Source organism: Cavia porcellus, unplaced genomic scaffold (assembly GCF_034190915.1).
Source record: "Cavia porcellus strain 051 isolate PalLab524CR breed Dunkin Hartley unplaced genomic scaffold, mCavPor4.1 scaffold_1, whole genome shotgun sequence".
Taxonomy (NCBI): domain Eukaryota; kingdom Metazoa; phylum Chordata; class Mammalia; order Rodentia; family Caviidae; genus Cavia; species Cavia porcellus.
The window spans coordinates 197,395,974-197,410,681 of NW_026947484.1; the positions used below are offsets into that span (position 1 = coordinate 197,395,974).

Below are 14,708 nucleotides of genomic sequence, written 5' to 3' on the forward strand. Positions count from 1 at the left end.
TTGCACCTCTAAAACCACCAAAAGAATCAACTTGGGTTATGTGTTTCAAAGGTGAAAGATAACTTAGAAAGAAGGGCCGGCCAACAGCAAGCTCTGTTTATCTTATCCTTCTCTTATCCCCTGTTTTCAGAGCTGAGAGCAGCCAGAGAACTGAGGAGCTGAGCTAGAGAACTATTTTAGCTGCATCAATCCAATTTGGATAGCTGTATTTTCACTGTCATATGGTTTTAAATATGCCTTGATTTTCCCTAGTATTTATAAAATTTTGTTCTACAGATTATTTGTAAGATTGGTATCTTGGCCTTGGACTTCCTCGCATTCTGAGCTATATGAAAAAAAATTTCTGTTGTTTAAGGAGAAAGAAGAGAAGTGATAGGGAGAGAGATAGAGACACAGACGCACAGACAGAGACAGAAGAAAAAGGAAGGGAGGAAGTAGAGGGGATGGGGAGAGGGAAGGGGAGACAAAGAAGGAGAAACAAAAGGACAAGGAGACTATGAGGAGGTGGAGGAAGAAGAGCAGAAAGAAAGAAAGGAGGGAGAGACAGAGAGAGGGTAACTTTCAGGAGTATCAACAAAGTCACACATTACACAATGAGTCTGGTCTAAGGAGCCAGTTTTACATTACGCATTCTTGTTCCCCTAGACAAATTTGATTAGACCACATTGAACATGGTCCAGTGGAGCAAAGCACAGAAGGGAAGAGAGAAGACTGGCCTGCAGAAAGAAAGAAAAGTGACTCAGTTTTATGAAGGGAAGCAATACCATGAAACAGAGTTACTTCAGAGTGATGGAGGAAGGACCTATATTAGTTCCAGTTCCAACATAAGACCTTGCTCCTCTTGTCTTTGAATTTTCTTTAAAGTTCCTTGAAATAGATTTTCTGTTCTTGTCAGTTTTCTAGTGTTGCCCTTCATTTATCAATGAATTCGGCCTCTGATTCTCTATTTTGGTTCACCGCTGCTTACCACTTTTGAAAACATCAATGTCAATATAAAAGGCCCACATAACACACATCGCAGATTGTTTCTGACTCAGTGTCTTCTGTGACCTCTTACTTTGACCCCCCAGGTCAACCACCATTACCAATAACTGCACCATGTATGAAATCTCGGTTTTAAACACACCAATTTCTATGAACTTCTATTACTTCACTTTATTTAACTTAGTTCTCAATTTCCCACAATTTTCTGACACCATGCAGAGCTATTCCTTCAAATTGTTTTATAATTTGTATCACCTAATTTGTACTCTTCTTTCCCATTGTAACAACAATAAATGTTATACTTTAGGACCATAATTCCCCTTTTTTTTCTTCATAATTCCATCCTTGCAAAGACCTTTATTTCATGTTCCCATTTTGTTATGTTTGGCAAAACCCTAGTCCTAAGTAAATCCAGCATTTTTTAAACTTATATCTGTGTATTACTACCTCACATTTATTGGAAAATAAACACACATGGACCTGACTAATTTTAGATTTTTAAACAAAATACACAAATGGGCACTTACTATTGGCATACTTTACTTTCCAAACTCCAGCATGCTTGTTTCACAGACACTTTTTCTACAATTCTCTAAAACAACCAACTCCCACTAGTTTTATCTGGAATCTCCTCAAGGAGATGTCACCTTCCCACTACTAAATCCACACGCCCACTACTAAATCTACACGGCCACCTCCATCCAAACCCACGTACTTCCTGTTGTTACAGGGGAAGAAGTACTCTTGGATAAAATAATCTCCTCAGTTGACGCATATAACCGTTCGAGGACTTGGTTCTTACAATTAATTCCCTTTTTGCTTGAATCCTTAATGTTTCTGGAAAAATTCTATCAGCAAATATGTTTAATGTCCCTACTCATTACATGGAGCTCTCCTCTAACTTTATATCTCCTCCAGCTATCCAGAACTTTTCATCTACCTCCTCAGGAAAAAACTTACTTTAAAGGTGCCCAAAGTCACAACTCTTTTTCTTTTCTTACATTTTTATCATAAAATGACTCTAATTGAAATTTTATTAAAGTTTCCGATAATCTACATCTTGTCTTTTCTGTTCTAATTAATAACCTCTCCATTATATTTGAGAGAATGATCACTCCTCCATTCCAAATGTTAAGATTTTGACATACAAAACTTATCTGCTTCCTTCCTACCCACGGCCACTAATGGCCACTTTTCAGTTATTTTTTGCTTTCTCCTCTCCAAAACCTTTAACGTGGTAGGCCCACCGTGGCAGCAATCATTCTATAGTTCTTTTCTATAGTCTTTATTAGGTGATTTTTATCCAGAGCCATTGCCTCTTATACCATCTACATTTTGTTGCCTCTGATATTTCTATCTCTAGACAGAATCTCTCCATGGACCTCAAAAATTATATGTCCAATTGTCTTCAGAACATCTCTACTTGGAGATTTGGTACACAAAACAAAATTAACATGACCAAACAGTATCGATTTTATCCCCAGTCAAATCTGCATGTTCTGTACCCTTCAGAGCCTTCCATGTATAGATTAATGATGTAATTATTTACCTTAGTTTCACAATATAAAAATATTGTTAAATATTTTTCTCCTGTAAAATGTATCTAAAACATATTTGAACATGTGTGCCTAACACTTTTACTCCTACCAGAACACAAATCTGATAACCTAGTCCTGGTGTTAGAACTAATCTTTTGCCAAGAAAGTAGAGATAGAATAATTTAATTATTGTAAGCTTTGAACTAATTATTGTTGATGTGACATGAGAGATTTTTCAAATGAGAAACTATTAAATGTTATGATTTCAAGGGAGAGTTAAACTCTTCTACCACTTATTCTAAACTCACTTTTCTGTATAATAGTATCATAACTCACTTTGGCTTCTCTCTGAAAGGCAGTACAGGACACATAGTGTGATGGTTTAGATCTAGACTGTTCCCCCAAAGTCTCATGTGTTCAGGGATGGGGCTTTTAGAAGATGCTTGGATCATGGCGATGGTGTACTCTATGGTGGATTCAGCCACCGGTAAGTTCAGAAGCTAAGCATGCTGTTGGCAGGTGAGGCCTGGTTAGGAGAGGTGGGTCACTGAGGGACATGACCTGGAAGGGTATATATCTCTCCCTAGCTCCTCTCTTCTTCCTCATTTCCATGATGTGAGCAGCTCTCCTCTGTTGAGACCCTTCTACCATGCCATTTCTGCCTAGAAGCCAACCGCCTGTGGATTAAACTAGGAGCCAGAATGAATCTCTGCTCTTTTAAATTGTAGATGCTGGTGTACGTGTCCCAGGAATGAAAAAGTAACTAAGACACACTGCCACTAGAATGATCAAAATTTTGCAAGCCTTACTGATTTGTTTTCTTTTTGCCTAGCAAAAATTGTTACATATTACATATATACCTAAAAGAAGAAATACTAAAGTTTTGCAATCTTAATTTTTTTTTCTTAGTGTCATGAAATTCTAGCTCAGTCAACAGAGGTCAGAACTATTTGCTCATAGATTCACTTCTTCACAAATCCAATCAATTGATGAGTCAACCCTGGAATGTGATTAGTCCCAGTCATTAAGAATAGAGCACATCTATCTGAGGCATTGGTCTCAGGAGATGTGCTGCCATTCCTTGTTTGCTTGCGAGCTACACTGGAAGTTCCCTGAGATGCAAGGCTTCCTGAAAAGTCTTTTGAGAGCTCCTTTAACTTCCTGGTTCCTGAGGCTATAGATTAGTGGATTCAGCATGGGGGTGACTACTGTGTAAAAGATGGCAACCTGGCGATCCTGGTCCAAGTTGTAGCTTGAGGATGGCCGGAGGTACATGCGAATCACAGAGCCATACAGAAGAACCACAACTAGAATATGGGAGCTGCAGGTGGACAGAGCTTTGTGCAGGGCAGCAAATGAGTGCATGCGGGTTATAGCAATACCAATGCGGACATAGGAAGCCAAAATGAAGAAGAAGGGACTGACCACCACAGCTACACCCTCAGTGAATATTAGCATTTCATTGACCACTGGTCGAATACAAGACAGCTGCAGCAGAAGAGTAATATCACAGAAAAAGTGGGTGACCAAGTTGCCACAGAAGGTTAAGCGACTAACCAACACACTGTAAAGAAGGCTGTTAAGGCTGACGACCACCCAGGAAGTCAACGTTATACGCAGACAAAGTCTATTGGTGACAGTGGCAGAATACTTTAGGGGGTCACAGATGGCAACATAGCGATCATATGCCATGGTAGCCAGCAAGTGGCCTTCCATGCTGCCCACAGCCATAAAGAAAAACAGCTGGATCATGCGTCGGTTGTAGGAAATGGTTCGGTTCACAGACAGTGTGTGCACCAGCATCTGCGGCACAGTGATGGTTGTCAGAAATATGTCAATGAAAGAAAGCTGGCTGAGAAGGAAATACATGGGAGTCTGAAGTTTGGAGTCTGAGTGGGCAACAATTACTAGTAGGACATTGCCTGTAAGTGCAACCAGGTACATGGCAAGGACAATTCCAAAAATAACTGGCTGCATCTCTGGCCAGCTGGACAAACCCAGTAAGACAAATTCCATCACTTCTGTCCTATTTCTAGTGGCCATAAGACATAGCCTACATCACCTGCAAGGAAGAAGAATAAGAGTTGAAATGGGAAGACAAAGATGTCATGGCTCATCCAGATCTTGGAATCCTACATGTAAGGTGATCTGGTCCTAATTTTGCACATAAAAAATTTAGTATTATTCTTTTGGCAGGGATGTTCCTGTTAATTCAACTAAATTAACCTGAGACATGAGAAGTGATTAATATAATCACTGCCTTTATTGGCAATTAAAGTTCAAGGAATATAATCTTCCAGCAAATAGAATTCTCAAATCTTCTCAGCTCAGGTTTTTCCCTAAGGACAGACAAAAAGGCACAACAAAGAGATAACTTTTGATGTTGCTGTAAAAAGAAACATGTTTCAATGACATACTGTATTTCCATATGAATGTGACAAGCCAATTTTAAAACATAGAGCATTATGTAAAGGAAGAATATAGAATATGAAGCAGATATTCCTCACCCTAAGCTTGTCTACCTCTGTGTGTAGTTTTAGCTCTTCAATGGTTTATACTTCTGAGCCTCAAAATATCCCAAATAGCATATCACTTAGAAATAGTAATCTTGAAAAACATCATTACGTAGGTCCTCCCTCCACCTTCCTCTGCCACAGTGAAGTCCTCTGCCCCTGCCTCAGCATCAGGCTCTTACAACAGCTTCCCACTTCTTAAATTTCACCTTAAGCCCAACATTCCTAAGTATCCAGAAACAATCTGTTTGGTAGAATAAAATATCAAATGCTATTTCCTTAAGTACTCAATATTTCTAGATGTAGAAAAGTAACTAGAAAAATACATTGAGCAAATTTAATTTTAAATGAACTTACAGATATACAGGATCTCTGTACTCCAAGGATGATTTTTGTATCTTTAAGACATGAATTCATGCAGACATCTACACCTATGATCATTCCATGGACTAGTTCCATTCTTCAATTCATTGGTTACAGTTCCAGGACACAGATTCATTAAATTGTTTCAACCTAGTTAGGCCATCATCCTGTTGGTCCTCAGAATCCAACAACCTAGGGCCAGCAGAGTAGACTTTCGAATGATCTTCACATGTAAGGAGCGTGATGACCCCTGCCGACAGCAGTAGAAAACTCTGAAACTCTTCCTAATTGGATTATTAAACTTTTTATTAATCTCATTTTTTTGATATCTTCTATTTGTCTCTCTAGTCCTAAATTATGATCTCAGTAAATCAGAACTGATAGTTCCTTTGTCCTTACAATCATACGTTTACTTCCTTCCGCTCTAACATTTTGTTTGTTCCTTTAGCACAGTATCTTATTCTTGTGGATACACTTTTCTGAGAATAGACATTTTTACACTATCTTTTGTAGGTTGAATTGTTGAAATTTCTTCTGAAGTCGGTTAAGAGGGTTTTTTTTTTTTTTTTGATGTTACTGGTTTGTAATTCTGAGTGCTTTGGAGTTGCTTGTTCTAGATAGCAAGGATCAATTTCTTATTTTATTTTCATGTCAGAGCCCACAATACAGTCTTCCAGCAACATGAAATCTTTCTACTTGTTATATGAGGAGCTTGTCTTTATGCTACTTGTCCAAAAAATTAATTCTTTCCCCTGAGATGCAATAGTCAATTTTATGTTCCTCTTTGTCTTTATAGAGAATTTTCAATTTTTCATTGAGGTAAAATGCTCAGCTATCATGATATGAGTGTTTTTTATCTTATTTAAAGAAAAGAAACAAAACAAAACAAAACAGTAAAAGGGTACAAGTAATACAGAATTTCAAAAATAAACAGTAAGAAATCACTAGTTAATAGATTACATACTGTCATCTTAGAAATAGTTGTTCAAGTTACAAAATTAAAGCATACAAAGTGGACATTCAAACAGTGAGACTGCAAACAGTTGTGTTTAATGATCTAACAAAAACTTAGTAATATGGTCATCTATCTTACACACATAAACACACTTGCAGTTGTATCCTTTAAAGCACTTTCTTTTCATCTCTTTTTTACAATAACATTTACACATTTTGGGTTTTATTACACCCACAGTTCTTATTACTTTTTTTTGGAAGAGAATAAAACCAAATATGACAAAACAAAGCAGTCAGTCGAAACAAAAGACAGATGTAGAACATGATGTAAAAACAGAATACTAGGTGATCAACAATGGTTACCATAATGCCTCTTGCTACCTTAAAAAGAACTGCCTATATCATCAGGTATAATAAAATTGAACAAAACAGTACAGAACAAAACCAATAAAACCTAAACATTGGAGACATTACTAGACTTCAAAAGAAGACAATAGTCAAACCAGAGTGGGCATCATAGTGAATCTTATTGCCTTCAAAGTAGTTACCTATACCCTCAAACTTGATACTATCAAACTGAACAGAATAGAACAAAATCAGTCAAGACAAGATGGTGAGAGCAATACAGGGCTTCAAATCAAGTTAATAGGAAATCAAAAAGTTACTATAATATACCCTGCTAATTTTTAAAATTTTTCCCTTAATTAAAAAATAATAATAATAAATAAATAAAATTTTTAAAAAGGGGGAGACTGAGATAAAAGAAGACATAACAACATAATAATACAGGTCAGAACAGAACAATTTAAGCAACATAGTGTTTCACCACAAGATAACCGGACTTAATAGTAGTTACCATAGCGTCTCTTTCCTTGAAATATTTGAGTATAACTTCATATACTATATCAAAACAGTGTGAAACCATTCAAGAGGATGAAAGTATTACAGGGTATTTAGAACCAGCTAACAGAAAACGAACAATGGTTTCTATATTATCTCTTTGCCTATAAAAATTTTGTTTATAATATCACATATAATAAAATCCAATGAGATACAACATGATAAAAGCGACAGAGACAGAAGAACAACAGTTTGATGGGACTTCAAAACAAGATGATATTAATATGATCTGAGTGTTAAGGTGAGGGAAGAGAGAAGACTATTTGTGGAGTGTTTGGCTTAGTTGTACTTCAGGAAGCCTTGTTTATTTTAGCTAATCCCCCTACATTCTGCATTCTTTCCACATTCTCTCTTCTCACCCTCCTCCTGAACTGGATCCCTCTGGGCCTTGGGTCCTTGCTAGGAAGATCAACGCTCTTTTCCTCTGCAATCCTTTTCTGATAGTCTAGGGGATTTTTATCTAACAGCTGTTACCATTCGATCTCTTAGAAATTCACCAGAATGTGACAAATGCTAATTATTCTCCTTCATTTCAACTTACTATTTGGAGTTTTCTCTTTGTTACTGTTTTTCTGAGATCTCTAGAAAGTTGGAAGAACAAAAACAAATGATAAATCTGATACCTTTGCAAGAAACTAAAGAGTTAAGATAATAGCTCTGATTTCCTAAATTACCTGTCTCCACAATAGAAAACTGATCACAAAAAAAGTGACTCAAGTCCATTAGGAAGGAACATTTCTCCTTCACAGTACTGAAGACATTAAAATTGGTTATCTTTGGAACCTTATTAGATAACATATGAAACATTAGGTTAGGGTTTTATTTTGTTTTGTTTCTTGTTTGAGCTTTGTTTTGGTCTTTGTAGTGCCAGGGATCAAGCTCAGGGCTTTGTGCGTGCCACATTTTTGGTCCCTTTGCATTGTGTTTCGACACAGAAATGTTCAACTCACTAGACTCCAGACCAGCTTTCTTTTGCATAATATTTTCCTGAAGCACAACCTAAAAACCAACTGTGTTTTTACTTTTGTTTTTGTTTTTGAGACAGGTTCTCGCTATGCAGTTCAGACTTGCCTTGGGCTCACTTTGTAGCCCAGGCTGGTCTCAAACTTGCAAGAATCCACTTGGGAGGCCTCCCAAGTGCTAGGATTACAGGAGTGCACCACCATGCCAAGCTTAAAAATCATCTTTAATTAATAGATCACATCTAGGAAAAAAGAGTTTAAAAATAAGGACATCTTACATTTTCCAGTGTTTATTCTTTATTTTCTGCATTCTTCTGTGTCAGTGGATGTGGCTTAAATTGTAAGCTCTTCTATTACTCAAGTAAGGCAGAGATCCACTTTGTTCATGACAGCATGCATGTTTCTATGAAGATGAAAGAGAAGAGATGAAAAGGAAGAGAGGCAAAGTAACTCCCTTCACGAGGAAAGGGTGAGAATCAATAGGCTCCAAGAAGTAAAAAATAAAATGACAGTAGGCTTATCCATTATGAGGATAAGAATGTAACACAACTATATTTTCTTTCAAGCAAAACAAAAATACATTTTTAAGCTAATTGCATACAGTAAAAGTAATAATCATTGATAGTTCTCTAGTTGGCTAATGTCAATGTTTGCTTCTGTGCTTTCCTTATTTTTCAATATCATAACATTGCTCCTATCAGAATTTGAGCTCTGTGGATCTCATTCAGGCAACTGGAAGAGATCAAGGATGCCAGTGCTTGGCAAAGACAAAGAGAGAAGTTCTTTTAGAAGAGGTATGAAGGTGCACACACACACAACACTGAAACACCTTAATTTAGCAAGTAAACAGAAATCTGGAAGGACAAAACTAAGGACAAATCCATGGAAAAGGACAGATAAGAATATTAAGTCCTTTGGTGTCTGCCTGGTGCTTCAGCACATCTAGTGTCATGCAGGAGGGAGAAAGCTAAAATGTCAAACCCCAGACTTGCTTATTCTTGACTTTCCTCTTTGATGAGAGCACCAACAGAAATATTTTATAAGTATTTAACTGTTAGGAATAAGATCATTTTAGTGACTTTTTATTTAAGTTATTTCTAATCTATTTACCCTCTTAAGGTGATGAATCACAAAGATTGAATCTGAGATGTTTAAATAAGAACCTGTTTATTGTCTCAAAAATAGGTCCTCCGATCTCCACAAAATAAATTAGACCTTCTGTCACTTATTTCTAGCATCTGGGAACCATGAAATATTTCTCCATATCCTCCCTGATTGTATGACTATATTCTCCTCAGCCTTCAATTTTTCACCCAAAAATGTATCTTTCCATGTTATAATTGACAATTTCTTCATCTTATTTTGCTTCCTTTGACTACAATATTTTTATCAACCTATATTCTTTGGTCTTCTTGGTACTAATATCACACTGTTTTCTTTTTTTAAAAAAGAATGATTTAATATTCTCTATTCCTTTTCCCTTTACTATTACAACAGGGAATAAATTTAGCCTTACCTTTTCTTTGTAACTGATACAGGGCAGAACGGGACTCCCTCTTGTTCAAAAGTATCCTCTTTATCATTTTCCATAAAAAGCTTCCTATAGGGTAGCATATCACAGTGAACCTGGCTCACTTACCTACACTCTGGGAATCTGCTAACCCCAGGAGGTTCCAATTGTTTGCAGGAGAAATACTAATTAGAATGGGCCAAGGCCTGCCACTTTCTTGTATCATATGAAACTGTGACTCAGGATTCTGCTCATTCTTCTTCCTTATACCTAGGTTCACCAAGCCAAAGACTATAAAACTTCTGAAAACAACTGGTCTACAGGGAAGATATACCCAAAGGGCAATATTACAGCCTTGTATTTTAGCAGTTATCCAAGAAAAACTCAAGGGAAAACTGATTCTTATTTCATTATCTCAAGTAGACAAATTTCCTGATCCATTATTTCTGCAATTAATTGAGCACTTACTTTTTAATCCAAACATTTTAACTCAGCTGAATTAGGTGCAAGGTATGAAGATTTGAGAGACAGGAAAAAGATAATCTGATTGTTATTGTTACAAGCAGCTGAGTTAGTTTGAATATTATAGGCAGTCAGACAGGACTAGGCCCTTGAGGGAGGTGGCACAGAGGACCAGATGTCTTGTGACCTTGGTGGAGATAGACACCTCCTACTGTGGGCCAGATCCCAAAACAAAAGGCAAAACAAATGCAACCACATCCTCAGTATAATCATCAGGAATTGATATTCTAAATAGATATGGATCACCTCGATGAAGCCAGGAGCCACCATCCCAATCCCTTACAGGAAGAATCACTGCTCCATAAGAATGCTCACTTACTACATGACTCACTTCCCCATTTGTCCCTGATTTGGTCAGTTTTACCTAAACAGTTCTACTGGTTGATAATAGTTCTGTTCCACCTCATGCCCATCTGCCTGTGAGTTCCCAGTTTTCTCTATCTTGAACCTGTCTTACCCTATGGTTTTGTTCTATAAAAGTCCCTTTAAAAAAAAAAAACAATCTTTGACAACCCACTCTGGACCCCTGCTGTCTCTCTTTCAGACAGAAACTTTCTTTCTCTCAACAAAATATATTCTACTCTTAACCTCTATTGTTCCTAAAATTCATTTTTCAATTTTGGAGAACACAAACTCATACTGGACATATAGGTAGGGAGTTTTATTCCCTTATCATTACTGTGTCTCCATCCTGCTTGCCAATGACTTGCTGATTTCCTCCCATCACCCAGTTCCTTTCCTTTGCTGGGTTAAGTAAATCTACCTACTTTGCTTACCAATTTCAGAAATATCATCTTCAGAATGTTCAATTTAAGCAAATGTTTAAAAAATAAAGCAAACAGCCGGGTTAAAGTCCCATATCAAAAAATATGAGATTTTATGTAAGTGAAGAGATATTTGCTCTCATTTTTAAATGTAACAATAATGGTGTATGGCTTATAGATGTGAATTATATTTCTTAGAAATAACAAATCTGGTGCAGGTCAGTATTTTTTTCACCATTAACCTACATAAAAGAAGTTCAGTCAGTATCTTTAAAGAAGTAGTTCAGAGCAAGCAGGTGAGCATCACCAATTCCAGAGGCCCACGGCCTGCGGTAAGTGCCCAGAGCACTCTGTCCAAAGCCCAGACTGTTCGGGACCCTCCAGGCTTCCGGGTGCAGTGAAGTGGATAAGTGGCTCTGAGGCGCCAACATCAGCCTCCCCATTTTGGCTGTGCTTGGAGAACTGTGTAGTTACCAGCAAGCAGGTGGGCGCACACTATCCCCAGAGCTCAGCCTATTTGGGACTCTTGCACCGTCTGGGTGCAGATTAAGGTCTGGGCTGGTCTGGGGTGCCTGCATCCACCTCCCCATGTGTCTAGAGGACTGTAGATTTCTCAGCAAGCAGGCGAGCATCACCAGTTCCAGAGGCCCTGTGGCCTGCAGTAAGTGCCCAGTGCACTATGCCCCAGCCCACACTGTTCGGGACCCTCGAGCCTTCCAGGTGCAGTGAAGTGGCTAAGTGGGCCCCAGGCGCCTACATCCACCTCCCCATTCCAGCTGTGCTTGGAGAACTGTGGAGTTTCAAGCAAGCAGGTTGGCGCACAGTGTCCTTGGAGCCCAGCTTATCTGGAACTATGGAGCTCTAAACAGGCAGAAGATGGGCACTGGTTCCAGAGGCCCAGTGGCCTGGGGGAACGGGGTGCCAGAGTCCCAGGAGCTGTGAATATAGAAGTGGATTTCCAACAGAACCTGACAAAGCTTTCAAATAACACTAAAACATAGAAATATAGGAAAATGACAAAACGAAAGACCAAATTACAACCTCAAACTTCCAGTGCATCTCAAGAAACCCTAGGAGTGATGTATATAGAAGAAAATGTATGCCATACACCTCAAATATCAGACATAATAGCTACTGAAATAAATAAGCAACTCCAGGAAGCTTTACAGGAATTCAAACTCAAAATAATCTCCCAGGTAAAAGAAATAATAAAAGAAATGAAAGAGATTCTGAATATATCTAAAGAGAACAGAGTTAAAAAAATTGGAGGAAATAAACAAAAAGATAGAATGCCTGGATGAGCAATATAAGAAACAAACAGAATACATAAAGCAGATGCATAGAGATACACGGGAAATAAAAAACTCCACTGAAAGCTGTAAAAACCATCTCAGTGAAAGTGAAGATAGAATTTCAGATCTTGAAGACAGTATTGCAGCTAGTGAATATGAAGGGAAAAATCTTTTAAAAATAACAAGGAATCAGGAAATAACAATAAACAACTGCAAGATGATGCAAAGAAAAACAACATAAGATTGATAGGGAATAATGAAAAAGAAGGAGACAATATAAAGGATGTCAAGAGGATATTTAGAGAATAGCTGAAAATTTCCCAAGCGTGAGATCAGAAACTGACATCAGGTTCAGTGAAGCCTATAGAACTCCAAATAGTCATAACCAAAATAAAACTACACCCAGACATATAATAATCACCATCCCAGAAATCCAACACAAGAATAGATTATTAAAAGCTGTCAGAGAGAAAAGACAGACCACTTATGAAGGAAAACCTATTAGAATCACAACAGACTTCTCAGCTCAAAAAATAAAGTCAAGAAGAGCATGGAGTGAAGTATTCCAGATCCTAAAGCAAAATGATTTCCAACCTAGACAGATGTACCCTGCAAAACTATCTTTCAAAATCAATGGTGAAATATGATACTTCCATGAAAAAGAACAGCTGAAGAACGTCATGAACACCAAACCAACCCTGCATAAAATATTGAGAGACAGTTTAGATACACAAAGGAAAAAAACACTAAGCAAAGCAGATAATTAAACAGAACAGAAAGATAAAGATGCAACAGCAGAGAGATAACATGTCAACAATAAACCAGCATATAACATTAATATAACCAGTATATAACCAGCATATAACCATTAATATAAATGGTCTCAATGCACCCATCAAAAGAAACACACTAGCAGAATGGATCAAGAAACAAACTCCAGCCATATGCTGTTTGCAGGAAACCCATCTAACCCAGAAGGATACTCACAGACTGAAAGTCAAAGGATGGAAAACAATACTTCATGAAACAGGAATCCAAAAAAAAAAGCAGGAGGAGCCATTCTGTTTGCAGACAATGTGAACTTTAAACCAACAATGATCATAAAGGACAAAGAAGGTCACTACATACTCGTTAAGGGAAAACTCCAAAAAGAAGAGATAACTATCTTAAATATATATGCAGCAAACTCCAGAGCACCCAGTTATATAAAATAACTAATAACAGAAATGAAAACTCAAATTATCAGTAGCACAATTGTAACAGGAGACCTTAACATGCCTTTGATACCAAGGGACAGATCAACCAGACAGAAAATGCACAAAGAAATAACAGAACTGAATCACACCTGAAAACAAATGGAATAGATAGACATATACAGAATGTTCCACCCAACAACATCTTTTCAGTAGTACATGGGTCATTCTCTAAAATAGAGCATATATTAGCTCACATAACATATTTACACAAATGCAAAGGAGTTGAAATCACCCCTTGCATGTTATCAGATCATAGCGCTTTGAAATAGAAATTAATGATAAAAGATATTGCAAAAATCCCACAAACACATGGAAACTGAATAACACACTATTGAGTAATCAGTGGGTCACAGAGGAAATTAAAGAAGAAATTAAACAATACCTACAAAAAAATGAAAATACAGACTCAACTTACAGGAATCTCTGGGATGCAATGAGAGTCATCCTCAGAGGAAAATTTATTGCACTGAGTTCCCACATCAGGAAAACAGAACGAATACAAATAAATAACCCGATGCTACACCTCAAACAGCTAGAAAAAGAAGAGCAAGTCAAGCCCAAAGCCAAAAGAAGGGAGGAAATTATAAAAATCAGAGCAGAAATCAATGCAATAGAGACTAAGAAAACAATCCAAAGAATCAATGAATCAAAGAGTTGGTTCTTTGAAAGAATAAATAAAATTGATAAGCCCCTAGCCAACATTATTTTTAAAAGGGAAAAAAAATCTCAAATTCATGCAATAAAAAATGAAAAAGGTGAAATCACTACAGACTCTATAGAAATACAGAAGATCATCAGCACCTATTTCAAAATCCTCTACTCTCAAAGGTTTGATAACACAGAAGAAATAGACAGATTCCTAGAAACATATGAATTACCAAAGCTAGATCAAGAGGATGTAAATCTGCTGAATAACCCAATCTCTATTAAATAAATTGAAAATGTAATTAAGTCCTTACCTACAAAGAAGAGCCCAGGCCCAGACAGATTCACTGCAAAATTCTACAAGAAATACAAAGAAGACCTAATGCCAACACTCCTCAAACTATTCAATGAAATTGAAAGGGAAGCAATCCTTCCTAAGTCATTCCTGGAAGCAAATATTACTCTAGTACCAAAACCTGAGAAAGACCCAACTAAAAAAGAGAAC

At 37.3% G+C, this 14,708-nt stretch overlaps 1 protein-coding gene across 1 annotated transcript; it reads right to left on the reverse strand.

The window, feature by feature from the left end:
* Positions 1-3,581: 3,581 nt before the first annotated feature.
* Positions 3,582-4,565, reverse strand: LOC100733228 (olfactory receptor 1361-like). Its single transcript, XM_003470647.3, has one exon. The coding sequence runs from the start codon at positions 4,563-4,565 to the stop codon at positions 3,582-3,584; it is 984 nt and encodes a 327-aa protein (XP_003470695.3).
* Between the last annotated feature and the right edge of the window lie 10,143 nt (positions 4,566-14,708).